The 16,614-nt window shown below is 42.9% G+C and overlaps 1 protein-coding gene across 1 annotated transcript in view; it reads left to right on the top strand.

Moving 5' to 3' along the window:
• The first annotated feature begins 2,353 nt into the window (after positions 1-2,353).
• APPL2 (adaptor protein, phosphotyrosine interacting with PH domain and leucine zipper 2) overlaps positions 2,354-16,614 on the top strand; it is a 33,682-nt gene continuing 19,421 nt past the window's right edge. Inside the window, exons 1-2 of the mRNA XM_048302590.1 lie at positions 2,354-2,534; positions 7,280-7,378. Coding sequence (XP_048158547.1) covers positions 2,481-2,534; positions 7,280-7,378 — 153 coding nt within the window. The 5' untranslated portion in view covers positions 2,354-2,480. The remainder of the gene's footprint in view (positions 2,535-7,279; positions 7,379-16,614) is intronic.

Below are 16,614 nucleotides of genomic sequence, written 5' to 3'. Positions count from 1 at the left end.
CCAAGTGACTAGGAAATTAATTTAAATTACTAATAGGCAATTTTTTAAAATTCAAAGCCACCTGGACTGTATTGGGAACATTCAATAAAATCATTTTGATCACTATAAATAAGTAATCTGCCAAGTTTATAGCTGTGTAAGAAACGATGCAACAAAGAGTGACAACTAGTAAAAAGCATCACCCTTCAGTAAGTTAAGGAAGTGCTTTTTGTTTTATTTAAATAAAACTAGTGGAACCTGTTCTGGAAATAACTATCCTTAAGTTTGGAATGACAACAGGCTTCCACTCTTGAGCCTCAGACTAAACAAAGCCATCAAAAGGAAGAAGATAAAACCTTCCAGGTTATTGCACTGATGTGAAATAAAACCACAAACCACCTTGATGCTTTCCTGGTGAAGGAAATAGTTCAACCCAATGGGTAAGAGCTGTTGCTGAACTACTTCAAGACTAGAGGGGGAAAGAAAGAGGCAAGAATTGTAACTAAGGTATTTGGGAAATATTAAAAAATGCCCTGAAGATACTTTAACAGATACAGAAAATCTGATGAAGTGTGGTTTTCTTGTTCTCCATGAATTTCAAATAACGTTTTCAAAATCTCTGATGAAAGAAAAATAAGACTTAACAGTGTCTGACAAAATTGGCTCAGATGGGATCATGGATTCTTAAGCCTAATGCCTAACTGGTGCCCTATTTCATATTCTGTAGGAAAAAAACCCACTCTGACCTCTTTTCACTATTCTAAAATTCTCTGAAACATTATTATGATAAATCTGTATCTATTTTTATTTTCCCTTTATGTAAATACATACTGTCATCCTTGGTATTTTTGGTATTAGCTAGAGATTCTTATTCTGGTTCAGTGTCTTTATTCAGGCAGGAAAGGGACTGAGTGTGAGACCTCAGTTCTTACTGAAAGGCCTGGAACAGGGAGTCCAGCTTCAGGACTGGTGGAGCAGTCCCACTGTTACGGCTTGGCACATTGGGTTAAAGGTCCCATCAAAAGCTTCAGAAGCAATACCAATCAACGTCAGACACACAGAAATACCTTAGCCAAAATTACAGGGTTCAGTGGTCTTTCTCATACATAATTAAAGCAAACAATCATCCAGCCAATCTGCAAAAAGTCTTTTAATCAGAAAAAAACCCCCAATCTTTATTAGCAATCACCTTGTCATATAAAATGCTTGCTATTGCTTAAGAATGACAGAAGTGGAAAAATCCACTGGGACTTAGATGCAAAAGGCTGGCCGATATTAATGTTTGGAGTTCTTCTACAACTCAAGCTGCATTTTTCAAATTATTTTTCTTCTTTTAAAAGAGGTCAGCAATGTGAGTTATCCAAGATTGTGAAATTTCTTCGAAGATGCTAGCATCTTAGAGCCAGTATTTTTGTTTGCATAGTCTAATTGGCAGGATTCTTCCTAAAGTCTTCAGAAGTTGGTTTTGTTTTTTCTTAAATGAGATTCTGGATTTGAGTATCTCCATTTTTACCTCAAGGCACACTGGAGCAGCAAAAGCTACAGCTGACAAGAACAGAGCAACTTCCCTGCAAGATCTGTAACTCTGGACTTCTGGAGAAGCCAATGCATCCAAAAGCAGTGGCCACCCTTCAAAAACATGTACATAATCAAATACTCACAGATCAAGCTGTGCTTACTTTGAAAATACTAATTTTGTTTAACTAAGCATCCAGACAGTATCAAGGCAGTCATAAAAACATAGCTCTGTACATGAAGGACTAGGAACTTAAAATGCATCCCTTCTAACCTCCCAAGTGTTACAGAGTTATGGGCTATGGCTGTGCGGGAATTAGCCTGTCTGGAGCACAACGAGGCCCCACAGTTACACTTGCAGAGTCGTCCATGGACAAGAACAAATGCAGATGCCGCAAACGCGGGTCACTGATAAGCAAGCGGTTGTGATGATCTCACAAAGTGTCCCTATCGTGCACCTGAGGAGAGCACAGCAAGGGACTCGCCCACAGCCGGACGTCCTCAAGCCCCACAAGCTCAGGCTGGAGCGTGCGATCTTCCCCTGGTTTTTATCACACCCACGCACCCTCAGAGCCCCTCTCAGCTGAGGGGGCATCCATGGCCCCTCCTCCATCCCTCCTTCCGCCACCCTGCTCTCCCGGTGCCGGGGCTGCGGGAGGCCGCTCCACCCTGCCACCCGCGCGGGGAGGAGAGCAGGGGCCGCCCTCCAGCTGGGCCCTCCGTCCCGCTGCCCGCCGAGCTAATGGCGGCAGGAAGCCTGCCCCCACCGGCCCTCCCCGTGACTCGCTTCCTCCAGCGGACGGGAACTGGGCGGAGTGAGCGGCCCCGCCAGCGGAGCCGTCCAGCCGTGCCCGGTGCCTGCAGAGTGCCGCGGCCGCCCCCGCAGGGACGGAGAGAGGGAGGGCCGCTGCCGAGCCCCGCCGCCGGGGCGTGCCAGCGCCGCGCACCCCGCTCCTGCCAGGGCTCCGCCGCGCCGCAGCGCCAACATGCCCGCTGTCGACAAGCTCCTCCTGGAAGAGGCTCTGCAGGACAGCCCGCAGGTAGCGGCCGCTGCCGGGACAGCCCGGACCCCGTCCGTCGGTCGGTCGGTCGGTCGTTCGGTCGGTGTGACGCACCTGAGCGCTCGGTGCCGGCGGGCAGCCCGTGGGTCTGGCCGGGCCGGTACGGGCTGACAGCTGGCGAGGGCCGGGGAGCAGCGTCCCGTGACGGGGAGAGGGGTGCCGGGGGCGGTGCAGCGGGACAGAGCGAGGCAGCACGGCGGGCGGGGAAGTGGGTCAGGGTGAGCTCGGCTGTCGGGGCCGTCGGGGAGCGGGGTGCGCTGAGGCGGGCACACGGCACCCGGGGGAGATCTGGGGTCCCGCAGGGCATTCGTCGGGGGAAAAGCAGGCAGAGTCTGCTCCTGGGAGTCTCCCGGGAGGACGGCTGTCCTCCAGCGCAGGGAGTACTGCGCCCTTTCTCCTCACCGCTCTCAGAGAAACTTTTGTGGCATTTTTCTCGCACCGTCCCCCTTGGGTGTGCGCTCGGTGGCTGTAAGGGTTGCCCTGAGCAGCCGAGGTGTGTCAGGGAAGGACAGGTGGGCAGGGCTCAGTGCGCTGGCTTCCCCCGAAGGGAAAGGGACACCTGTGCGCGGTGTCACCTGGCCACGGCGACACAGTGGGCTGGAGGAGTGTCACCGCCAGCGTACCTGCTCCTCCTCAAGGGCCGCAGTTCAGGTACGGGAGCTCCCGTGAGGATGAATGAGGCGCATCCCACCGAAGATGACCTCCTTCTGAAGGGGTCTGAGGAACGAGGAGAGGCGGTCGCCGCCCTTCCCTTCCCGAGTGCAAGCACGGGGGGTCGCTCCTCCTTTTGCCCCAGTGCAGCGCCCTGTGCCCCGCTGCCCGGAGCCGGGATGTGCCGCAGCTGCAGAGGGGACCCCTGGGACTGTGGAAGTCTCACAGCGAGGAACATGCCATGTCCTGATGTGTTCAGGGGCTGGTTAGGTGGAAGAGAGAAGTAGAGGGAAGGGGAAAGAGTGGGAAGTTCACTGAGGGATGGGGAAGGTGCGCTTGGGGACAAAGCGTGGGGCAGAGAGAAATACAGAAGTAATTGGTGAAGCAGGGAAAGACGTGAGGGCAGGGTGGATCAGCATGGATCCGGCTCCCAGGTAGCCCTGTGTTGTAAGCCTGACTCGTCTGCTGATGGATCAGGAGGAGGAATGAATAGGTAAGCTGTGGAGCAGATTGCTGCAAGGTGTTACAGAGTCTGTCATGAGACATTTTGAAGGAAGGATTGGAAGTGCACCTGTCAGGACTTAATAAGCCTTGGGCCTTACCTTAATTGCCTCATCTTATCCTCTTTTTTTGTAATTTCATGAAATCCCATTCTAGTAAGAAAGATTTCCATCATGTGTTTGATGTGGCGTATTTGTAATCATCCTTGGGAATTTTAAACACTGGATTGGAAAAAGCGTTGAGTAACCTGATGTTACATCAAAGTCAGCCCTGCTTGGAGCAGAAGTTTGGACAAGGTGACCTGCAGGGTTCCTTACCAGCCCGAGCTTTTCTGTGTTCCACAGTTTACCAGAGTGTGCTAGATTTATTATGGGTAGTTAGTAACATTTTTAGTGTTAGCCTCCCCACTGCATCCTAAAGCTGAAGAACTTGAGACGCAGGAGAAGTGAACTAATTTACTTCTTCAGTCAACACTTCCTTCAACGATTAAAAATGTAACACTGACTGAAAGCAGCTGAACAATGCACTGAACTGAATTTGGAGGTCGTTGTCTTTCCTGTGTCCTGAAAGGCAGGCTGTTAACATCTCCTTTGCAATTACTGGAATACCAGGCTGTGCATTAACCTGAGTATTGGCAGGATGTTTTGCCTTGGTTTGGTCATTGCTTTTTCTTCAAGCTCTACAACTTTCGGAGGGAGGGACATTGTTTAATTTTTATAATGGCCCAGCGCTGCTAGAATATATTCTTTTGATATAAGAAAGCAGGAGTGGTTTTTTTCAGTCTTTTATATTTTTATTACTTTTTTCACTGGGGAGAGCTTTACATTCACAAAATCAAGGCAAAAAGTTAGTCTCTGTTCCAGAGAAATGAGCAGCATAGCCTCTTACAGGATTATTTGCTTCTGTATGAAGGAACCTGATTCTCTTCTGCTCTGTGCAGTGACAGGAGTGCAAAGAGATGGTGAAATGAGGATATAACCTCACTTTTTATAAACTGTGTGAAGTATGTGATTTACATGCAAGACCGAGGAGAATTAGGCCAAAGTTATTTCTTCGTCAAATTTCTAAAACTTGATTTATCTCTCCCCATCAGTACAGTACTTTTGTCTTGATTTGTCTCCAGACACTGGCTGAAAGAGGCCATAAGAAGTGTCTTAATTTTGAGGTGTTTGGCTACAAAATGGAGAAAAATTTATGTCAGCGGCCATGCTAAAATCAAAGGAAATACTTACATGAAACCAGAAAGTTTTTTCCTATCTTTCCAGAAGCTGAGATAGTGTTGTGAATAATGGGACCTCCTAAATGTTAGCTTAGTATTTGGTTTACTGGTTTATTTCAGCAGCCTTAGCTGCTCTTCCAGAATTTGTCAAAACAGCAGCAAAGAAAATGCACACATGCTGGTATTTTGTTGCAGTGATTTCAAATGGTATTCTTAAATGTAAAAGTTTCCAAGAATAACTTCCAAACTGTCTGAATCATTTATTGTTTTTATTATTTTTGAACAATGTGCTAATAACAGAGGCCAAGACTTTCAGAAATTGGTTGCTGGAGCTGTTCTACCTCAAGCCATATTTAGACAAATGAAAAATCTGAACCTGCAAAAATTCAGTAAGATTTACGAATGTAGCTGACATTCCTGTATTTTGGAACCTTTTCCAGCATGCAGAATTGTGTGATTTGTAGCCTATTCCAGGCAATTTCTTTATAACCTTTTAGTTTTGGCTTGAGATTTGGCTTGATAAACATTGTATCAAGTTTTATAATTTTTGCTTTCCCCAGATTTATGTTTTAACCATCTTTGTACTCTGTACTTTTCATGTGCCATTGTAACTCAAAACAAGGCAGCTGAGCACTGTATAGGTACAAGATAGTTTGTTGATGTTATTTTGCTGGTTATAATACATCATTGAAGACAAAACATTTGGAATCAGATATTTTTGAAAATCAACATGTTTTCAGTTACTGAAGTAATATCTTAATGTGGAAAACTCTCAAAATCATCCTTACAGGGAAGTTCTGTACAAAGGTCCTTTAAACATTTGGGTTCCTGATACCCATTTCATTGACTTGGACTACTCTCCATTCTCTGGTTTTCATGTTCTCTTTATTTGAAAACAATACTTTGTAGTGTGTATTCCCTTACATGCTAGGATCTCAAACTGGCTTCCCAAACTCTCGCAGGTAGGAAGTGTTGTAGCAGCCTAGCGCATTAGCAGAGTGAACTGTTGAGAGCTTTTAAAGTTACTCAGAGTAAGAAGGTACTGAAGAGAACCCAAAGACTGACTTCCAGGCCAGGTATTTTAACCATTGAGCAGCACTCATTTCTGGCTTAGATACTTCTCAGCAGAGATGAAATGATAGTTAATCATAGGCCAGGATTCTTGAAGGATGCTGATGTTGTGTTTTTCAGGACAAAGAAAGTCTGGGCAGAGAGTTTTGCAGAGAATAAATGCCTTGGAAAAATGCATGTGCCTTCTGTTAAAATAGTGGAGTATCTTAAAACTTTAAAAATAAATTTCCCAAATTTGAACCTGGATACTTCAGGTATATTAGCGATTCCTGTAATGGGGGTAGAGATAAAGCACTTGCTCTTTTACAGGACTGACATGCCTATGAAAGTACTGGAGTTTATGCATGACCCTCATGTAAGCAGATGAAGCTCATTAATGTCATATAAGTCAGCTTACAGATGGAGAGACATTTCTAGTTAGCATCAAGTAGATTGGATTTATCAAAGTTAAGACTAAGGATGGATCATGACTTTGTTAAAGGGACAATATTTCCTCTTTAACTTTTGTAAAGATCTAGCAAATTCTGGAGCTCAGCATTATTCTGAGATATCTTTCCCTTCTTGGGAGCTGTGTCAGCAACATAATTCTTTATTCCTGACAATTCCACCAAAACAAACTAAGGGAATTCATGTCTTTAAGATAACACAAGTTCTTCCCTCCTCTTCCTGCTTGCTGACAAGCATGAGTTAGCAGAGTGAAGAGAGTACAGGGTATCTCCGGGTGGGTGTATCCTTGTGTGCCTGTTGGAGATGAGCACTCAGTTGTTTTGTCCAATGACATCAGCTCGCTTTGGCCGTGGCCCCTTAAGAGTTGCTCAAGACAGTGGAGAGTGAATAACAAAGTGTAAATTATCTCACTGGAAAGGGGTGCTTTCAGTGCAGTCTGACACTGGAGAAGTAAAGTGAGCAAGCAGTGGTGTTTGACCCCCAGTCCTTAACATGGTTTGAATTACTGTCATCAGAAGGAAGATATTCAGGATGTTTTACATTCCTAATTATGTTGGAAGGACTGTGTGTTAGTAGAGGCAAGAGCCTGGAGTCAGGATGTAGCCATAGCATTTTATCAGTTCATTTCCTTGTGCCTCAGTTTACCTATCTATAATAAAAGAACTACTTTCCACATGTTTAGAGATTCTGAATAAACAGAATTGTGCAAGTCAAGGGTGTATTATTTCTGATTGATTTTTACTTTTTACTACCATCTCTTTGTAGCTGTTTGTGGTTCTTTTTAATATTTCCACTCAGGACTAAAACCATTTGCTTTTTTTTTGTTTTATTGAAGACTCGTTCTTTGCTCAGTGTCTTTGAAGAAGATGCAGGAACCCTTACAGAATACACAAACCAGTTGCTTCAGGCAATGCAACGAGTCTATGGTGCCCAGGTAATTGTTCATTTGTATTTCTTTTGTTCAATGTGGAAGAGAAGATAAATTGCTGTTATGATGCTGTTGTTTACATTTAAGTTGCTAAGTACCTGTACCTTCTGTGGTTTAAGAGGCGTTGTGGGTGTTTTTCATCTCATAGCTCAACCTCTTTCTGCCTTGATGCTCAGAAAAGTTGTATTCATTAAAAAAAAAAAAAAGCTACTTACTTTGTCTCCAGACAATTAATCAAAGTAAAACTGTGCTATGTCCTTACCTTATGGTACATTGGGAGGCCAGCCTTGACGAGATCGCTTGCCTGAATGTAGATACAGTTCCCAGGTCTGCACACTGACTTTAGGCACCTAACTTAGATGCTGTGACTCAGCTCATGGAGGGAACTGCCGATTTCCACTGATTACAGAGCAGATGTGCACTTTGGGTCTTGCTAAAGTCGAGTGCCTACAGTAGTCGTGAAAAAAACACGAGCAGAAGCAGAAAAAATGACATTTTCTGGAGTATTTACATGACCTAGATGACTAAATCCCTTTGAAAGTAAAACCTGTAAAAGAAATTATATCCAGTGCTTTGGAAAATGTTACTGTAAATCTGAGTGATTTTCAGTGAAGCTGATTCCCATGTGCATAAGATTAGGTGTTTCAAAATGCCATTATCTGGGTCTTAAAAGACAAACACGGTGTCTCATGGAAGTTTTGCAAGTATTTGTGTAGGTTTAGATCCTGAGTTCACTAGAAACAACAACTTTTCTATTCTTAAAGCAGTAAATCGGAGTACACAGAGAGATGAGGAGAGCAGGAGTATTTTGAATTTCCCTGAAGAATGCCTGATCCGTACATTGCTAGAAATCAGCTCAACTATAAGTCTACTGCAAGTATATGTCCATTTGGTGGGATTGCTCTTTGGGTGACTGATAGTTTGACATGGAAGAACCATATGCCTAGGATTTGGCTGCCTACACCTGGAAGATCCAGCTTTGGAGAGCTTCCAAGTCTTCATGTCCTGGATGTTGTGCAAATGCAGAGCAACCAGAGGTTTACAGCACAGCTTAGGTACATAGGAAATGATGCAGGGCGTGGCTGGGGGCTTGAGAGGCGACGGGAAATCTGCAAGTCAGGGATGGCCATTTTGGTACAGTCACTGTGCTTTGAGAGTAACAAAGAGCGTGGGCACGTTGGATGGTAGGAGTCTGACAGCAAAGACTGGGTAGGATTGAAATGGATGAAGAAGGGAATCAGGAGATCTGATTTTCAAGTGTCCAGCTTGTAGGCTGCATGTCCCTTTCCACTGCTGATTGCATTTTAGGAAGTGGTTGCTCTGGTCTGTGATTCAAGAAAAAAAAATGCTTTATCTGCTTTTGTTTGCCTCTTCCTTTTCATCTTGGTTTTTAGCATTCTCCATTTCTGTTTCACCACAATTACGACATTTCCTTTTTCTTCCCATCATCTCAGTACATTTACCCATCAGTATTTTGCAGTACTACTGAGTCTACTTCATTTTCCCAGCACTTTTTGGCCACTTCTTTCCTGAACGCTGCTTTAGTTTGATGGAAATATTCAGTCACTTGTGAATATTGGATATATTCTTTGAAATAGGTCTTTGGAGTTTGATGCAATTTTGAGATGTAGGAATAGAAGGGTAATGCTGAATTGGCTACTAAACATAAATGGACAGTTAAGAAAAAGGTGTGTGATATTTCTTGGCTGCCTAATCACAACTTGAGAGAAAAAGCACTTTTGTTGATGTGTTATCTGGGCCTCAATAGCAGCATATTAGGAGGTGTTACCAACCCTGTAAAAGCTGAGAGTATTGAGAAGCCACTTTCTGAATTTGCTTTTTTATTTTCCTGGCTTAAATTTTGTCTCTGCAAAGTCAAATTTTCTCTTTGCAAAGTCATCGTCATCCCCTGCTCTGATTTCTATATCTGTAAAATAGAATTTCGGTTACTGACCTACTTTAGCAATGGCCATAAAATGAGTGGGATCACAGTTGTGGCAGACAGACAAAGCAGCAGTGGGTTCTACCAGTCTCCAGTATTGAAAATTCAGGGTTTATGCCCCCTCAAAACACTTAGGACAGTTTAAAAAACATTAATTTTGGTTTCTTCCATAGTTTGTTCTGAACTTTCACATTTCCCAGATATCTTAACCATGTTTTCAAGATCTTTTTGACTAGTTTACTAGAAGTCTGGTGTTTCTTGTGATGAAAACTCAAATGTTTATGTAATTCAAACCACCGTAGCCTGTGATCAAATAACAGTAGTTAATGGTTCTGAATGGATTCAGTGCAAAGTCTCAGGGGAGTAGCAATTAGTACCAACTGCATGCTGTTAATTAACCATGTGGATATATGCATATAGCTGTCTCATAACACTGCTCTGTGTGCAGAGCCACAGTAAATCTGTAAAGTGACAGCTCAAGCTGCTTTAAGCACTTGGATCAGCGCATTTGAAAGGAGTGTGAAAAAGAAATACTTGCCCATATTTTTAAAAAAACATTTAAGAAAATAGGAATCTTTTAAAACATCTTTTCAGACTTATATGCATTCAAGCAGGACTTTAAAAAGAGTGTAAGGAGGGATGTGCAGCGTCCTGTGCAGCAGTGGCTCTGCTGTCTGGGCTGCAGCTGGGTGGTGCATGGGTAGCAGGTTGCCTTGGCTGCAAGGCCCTCAGTGCTTTACGAGCCTCTGATTGTCCTGCAGGATGAGGACAGTGCTCTCACCTCCCTGGGCACCCACACCACATGGGATCAGGCGGTGACTCTTCTGCACATGGAGCTCTTTAGTGAAAAAGAGGCTGTGATGCTACAAGGAAGATGCCCTGATTAAGGAGAAGTCACAGGACCCAAAAGTAGCACTTGAGGAGTGAGGTTTGGTTGATCTGGCAAACCCATGTGATTAAATACAGTAAAGCATAGTGAAGCATTTTTATATCCATCAAATAAACCACACCCATGTGAGTACATAGTATATTTCCTGCTGTAGTTCTCCCAGCTGTGCTGTGGTGCCCTGAAGTAGTTACCACAGTAGTGGTCTTATACAGGAAATCTTCCATCCAGAGTTTATTCCTGTAGTCCTTCCTTCTTGCAAGCAAGCCCTGATGTTTCATCTGGCATTAGTGCTGATTTCTGTGAATGTTGTGTTTGTCTGGGGATGAGAAGAGTCTGGATGTTTTATGACCTGAGCAATATTATAATGCAGCAGCAAGCAAGGACTGTTAGCAAATTTAATTTGCTTAAGTTACAATGCTGAGGCTCTTGCAATGGTGTATGAGCAAAGTGTGCCCAGTTTACCTTCCTGACCACTGTCGTAGTAAATGGTTTTCAGAGCTTTACTATCATTTCCGGTTGTCCATCATGCTCTAGAAATGGCTGAGCTGGGAACCTTCACTTGAAACAAAATGCCTTTAGGAAACTCAGGAGACTGTTGTGTCTCTAGTGACTAGTAGGAGGGATAAACAGTTGAGCGGGTGAGAGGAAAGTAAAATGCAGTATTTTGTCATTGTAAAGAGATTTCATCTCGTGTCCTGACAAACCTGTCTAGATACTAGGGCAGTGATGGCAGAAGAGGAGTAAAGAGAAACACATGTTGTCTTTATCAATATATCTAGAGAGGGAACAGCATGGGAATTGTGAAGCATAATCCTGTTCAGCATCTGTGTCTCTGTGAGAAGTTGTCTTGTGATTCCAGGCAAAGCAGCAATAACCTCAGTGGCTCACTGCCTTTTTATGTCCAGACTCTTAGAGAAACTTCTGATAATTATTGAATAGTCTTGGTTTATAGGTACCACGTTACATGGGTGTCAGGACAGCTTGAATCTGTCAAGCTGTTTTAGGTAGTGCTTTATAAGTGTTATTTCTCTCTGCAAGTTAATGATGCCTCATGTCTGCATTTTTCAGCAGTGCTGCTTGCTTGACTTTCCTGTGTATTAACTTCAGTAGGCTGTAACTTGGTTGTTGGGTGTCAGGCTCTCTAGGGTATGCATGGACTTTCATATTTATTATGTTGCATAGCTAACTCCAAGTGTTGAGAATTCTTGTTTAATTAACAAGTAAGCACTGATGCAGCTTTTCTTTTAATTGCTTTCTTTTCATATCAGAGGGAAATATTGTATTACCTTTTCAAATGACAAGACTTTTTTTTTTCCTAAAACGTTTTGAAGGAACAAAATTTAAGTTAGCATTTTATAAACTTTCAGTTCTACATAGAGAAGCTTCAATAGAGTGTTAGATAGGACATTTGCAATAAATTGCAGTTGTCAGCACTGACTTCTGTGAAATACTGTGTGTATTATTGTTCCATACTCGGTGTAAGTTTGCATCATATACCTCTTACCTTCCTGAGGCACATTCACCAAATGTTGCTGACAAAGATAAGCAGAAAATTACCACATGAGAACTAATGTATTTACAGAGGCATGGGAGTTGGGTTTAATGCTGCCTGTAAGTCAGAATTGTCACTGTGCCTGGAAGCAAGTTAGCATTGTGCTAAGGAGGATCTGGAGATCCGAGGCAGCATAAATGTATGGATACCCTGCTGATAGTAATTGTTTTGACAGAAGAGATTCTTTCTGTACTGAGCTAACCATCCTATTGTAGCTGCTTTTGGTGTTTTTCAGCAGCTTTGACTGGCATCTTCTGTTCCTTGGAGCTATTGGAGGATCCTTTTTGGAACTGTTCCCATTTGTAAGGATGGAATGCCGTGCTGTGAATCAGCACCAGGGCAAGCCATATGTTAGCCTGATCTTGTAAAGTGCTGTGCAGCCTGAGCACCCTGGTGAGGCTTAGCTTTCTGCAACCCTGGATTCATGTTTCCAAGCCATTTAATATGCAAACCTAAGCCTGTAGGACTTTGCCATTTACTAGATTGCTGGATAATTCTGCTTTGTAGGAAGATAAGCATATGTAAATGGAGCTGCATAGAACTGTTGCCTCAAGACCCAGTTCTTTCTGTGCTGTGCCTGATTTTGAAGGTAAATGTGTTGCCCAATTCTGAAGGGGTGGACAGGGTGCTACTGCCTCCTGGGTCTTCCACTTCAACCATGTATCTGGGTCTTTTTCCTCTTTTATGAGGCATTAAGTTTTCCCAGATGTAAGCTAAAATTTATTAGGTGTCATTCTGCACGTACAGAGTGCACGAATAAATACCTTTACCAGAGTCTTGCTTGTTTATATGAAGCAGCCTTTGGCAGTTCTGTGTGCTAGTTACTTTAGTTTTAAAAATTCCAACTATAGCTGATGTAGGAAAGTTGCTTTGCAGAAAGCTTCATTATATTGGGATTGCACATGCTGGAATAGTTCTGTGTCTTTAGAAGTTAATTTATAGCTCAGCTTAATCCTTTACATGCCCTCCAATCTGTAGTCTGTTAGACAACTGTCTACAGAAATATCTTTGGATTTCAGCAGATTAATCCTCAGAGTTTATTTTGGAAAAATACAGGGATCCTAAAAATGGATGGACTGCCTCACTGGGAAATAGTTAATGGCATGGATATTTTATTACAAAGAGGTTATAGAAAAGTCAGTCTGTTCTGAGGATATGAACAGCTTAGTGAATAAAAGTGATAATGAAGAAGGTGGAATCAACCACATGCCTTTGCTCTGGGTACTAGCTCAGAAAATAAGTTGGACTTTTTTTTTTTTCTGCTGACTTTTTTGAAGGCAGGGTGAGATATTTCAATAACTTGAGAATTAAACAATATTTTTTAAGCTAGTTGTTTTTAATTTCTGGTAGATTAATGCTAGATTCAAGACAGCACTTCCATTACCTTTTCCATTTGAACTGGACTTACAGAAATCTATTCCTAGGGCTACCATGCCAGTCAAGGTTAAAGAAAAGGAAAAAAAAGTCAGCACATCTGTAATCACGAATGATTTCATTATACTTATTTACATACGGTCTTTTTTTCCTTTTGGTACACTTTTTTCCCATAATGCTGCCAAGATGTTTTCCCTGTTTAGTAGAACCATCTAGTGCAAATGAATGTATTTCCAAGGCCCACTACTGGTTAAGTTTGCCTTCATTTAGAAGGCTTCAATTTCAGGATTTTACTGAGTTTTTGCTTGCTATATCATCTCATTGATAGCTCTCCCACTCCATAAATGCATGATGAATCCTAAAATGTCAAGGTAATGTGGAAGAGATGTGGAGTCAGGCTTGTATTGTAGTTTTTCTTCTGCTGTGGTGTATTGAATTGCAGTCACTTCAGGACAAAGGAAATCAATGTTGCTGTATCCATGGGAAAATGCCTTGGAAATAGATTAAAACCTGTTAAAATAATTTGCCTGGATTTAGTGGATCTGTCAAGTGAAGCAATGCAAATAACTTCTAAGTCTTGGAACTGAATGGCAGCAGGACAGGGGGAGGGGAAAGGGCTGATTAGGAAGAAATGAGAGGAGGATTAAACCAAACTTTCCCAGATTAGTGTGCTTAGCAATGCAGTATTACCACTAGGTCAGCAGAGCACTTTGCCTGCTTCCTGTTCCTTATGCAATGGACTGTGTTTCAACTTGCTAGCTTAATTTGTTTTGTTTAGAGCTTTTGGGTGTGTGTCTGTTTTGTTTTGATTTTTGTTTGGCTTTTTTCCCCCCAAATGATACAATGAATGATTTTGTATCTCCAATGGGAACTAAGTCTGGCAGGTGTTGGGAGGGAGGATGAAGGACCCAGGATTAACTCTTCCACATGGGTAGGGATTGAGTAACAAGTTTCTTTGTGGTGTTCTGACACAAAGAACTGAGCCAATAAATGAAAAATGTGACCAGCTGGCAGCAGTGGGTTGTGAGTAATGCATGGAACTGTTGTCCCCAAATCAGCCTAAAATCCCAAAGTAAGTTTTGTGTCAGGCACATCTTTCAATTTGTTCTGTATCTGGAGTAGCATGCTATGAATGTCTGCTTGGGGTCTGTATTATTAACTGTTGTCACCTGATTGAATACTTGGTAAGATGTTATTAATTTACACCCCTTTGAGATCCTCGGGGTTTATGTATTCCCCCATTATCCTGTCACATTGTGGAGACTACTCCTGGGGAGTGATGATCACTGGAAGGTGCTTATTCCACACACCTGTTTACATTGCCCATCTTCAAACTGCCCCACATAGATGAGTAGAAACTTTGGGGATGGTTAACACTTATGTCTTTGGGCAGGTTTTGTGCGTTTGTTTTGGGGTTTTGTTTGTTTTTCAGCCTATTATTCTGAAGCTTCTTTTAGTGTTAGCAAATATAAGCCAGAAGCATGTATTTTCCAGATTCAGAGCAGATCATGAAACTGCAGACTTTGCAGGAATAAGTAAATTGAAACAAATGGGGAAAAGAGGCATGTTTCTGATACTTGTTTACTTCAAAGGATTTCTTGCACCCTGATCCAGCTGTACAGCTTACAGGTGGCATCACAGTTGCTGTGTGAGGACTTAGAGCTGGGTAAGAGCTGCAAGAAGACTATCTTTGAGGTTGTGCTTATGAAAAAGATGCCAGGTCTGAGAACCTCTGCTTCTTTTTGTAATCTTGATTTCCAGCCACATGCATACAGACAAACCTTTTAATGTCTTCTGTATACTTGCAGGGAGTCCCGTCCTCCCTGTCATAAACTCATTGCTTGCTAGCTCCCACTTTGAAGGTGGAAAAGTCTCTCTGGTGTTCTTACTGCTTGGGGGCAGATATTTAAGGCTCATTTCTATCCATGCCTGAGCCCTTAACAGGGTTTGTTTTTTGTAATAAGGCAGAACATCCTTTTCCATCCTCTGGCTTGGGAAATCCTTAAATACCAAGTGTTTGTGTAAAGCTTTTTCATTTTAAAAACTATGTACTCTGCACAACCAACCTGCAAATCTTACAGGAATCATTGACGTTGTTGTATGAAAGTGTAGTGCTTGTTACTAACTGGGCTGAGACAAGAAACAAGGCTAATCCGTCACTGTGAAGTGAGAATAGTCATGAGGTGTGCACGATCCGAGCGTGGGCCCACGTTATCTCAGCTCCGACCTCTTGTTTGTACCTCGGAAGGCCTCTGCTGTGCCATCTCCTCCTGCCTGTGAGTGTTGTCACCACAGCATTTTAAGATGATCAAAATTATCTCGTTCAGCTTTCCCTGTCATGTGTTCACATGCAGCTGCTGGTACCTAGGCTGTGGCTGGTTTCTTTTGGCTTTCGTTTTTCCTCCCCTGAGCACTTGGGCACACTTTAACACTGACAGTGTTGGGACCCTGCTGTCCATATGAACCCCCATTCCTGGCATGCCAAGGCGGTGCGGAAGCACCAGGCTGTAATGCAGGATGTCACAGGTGGCAGCAGGCCAAAGCAAAGGGTGTTTCAGAGTCTCTGGCCCAGATAGTTTGCTGTGCTGTGCTCTGCTTGCTCAGGATGACAGGGACAATAAGAGAGCATACAAGCTCTGTCCCAGTTTTAATGGTGTTCTGTATCAGCCCTAGTATAAAGAGATCTATTAAAGTAGTTCAGATATTTGCTCCTAGTTTTACAAACTCTCTTTGGCCTTATATATTTGGAGACAAGAATAGTTTATGTTAAGGTTTAAAATTAAATTTAAAGTTACTAGTTTTCTGCATTACTGAGGATGAGAAGGATCTGATAGGTGTCAGTTACCCCCTTCCCTTTTTTCCTTTATTTTAGTTTTAAGTCCTTGTTAACAAACCAGGGACAGAGGTGTTGATATGCTAGTATTAGGAATACATTGATTAAAGATTGGCATATCCAAATGCTTGTCTGGTTTTTCCAGCTATCAAGCAAATTTACACACCTTCCCTACAAGTCTTGCCTGGTGTAAGCATGTCTTAAGTGTGTGTGCACTTTCATTGGCTGGTGCAGCCAGGAGAAGAGAGATGTGCTGGTTTGTGCTCCTGTAGCCACTTAAAGTGCTGTAGTTACACTGGTACATTCCCTGAGCGTGAATGCATTATGGAGGCACATCTGCTGGTTCACTTTATTGATGTAGATTTTGGGGACAGATGATAACCCAGAATGAAACATTCTTATGCTGGTATGGCAGCCTACGTGTTTGAGGTTCTTCTAGTTTTGTTATTTTCTTGTGGTGGGGGGAAACCCAAGGCTAAAACTAAACCTCAAATCTTAGCTCTATTCAAAGAAGTTAAACTGTAGATCTGAAGTGTGTACCTCTTACTACTGCTTCCCTATTTTCATGGTTTAAGCCCAGCTGGAAATTCTGCCAGCCCTATTTCTGGGGCTTGTTCAACCCCCTTTCCATCCCCCTCACCCCAGTGGAACG

This window comes from Corvus hawaiiensis, chromosome 4 (genome assembly GCF_020740725.1).
Source record: "Corvus hawaiiensis isolate bCorHaw1 chromosome 4, bCorHaw1.pri.cur, whole genome shotgun sequence".
Lineage (NCBI taxonomy): Eukaryota > Metazoa > Chordata > Aves > Passeriformes > Corvidae > Corvus > Corvus hawaiiensis.
Note: the sequence above shows the minus strand (reverse complement) of the source record. Positions and strands in the feature narration are given on the sequence as shown.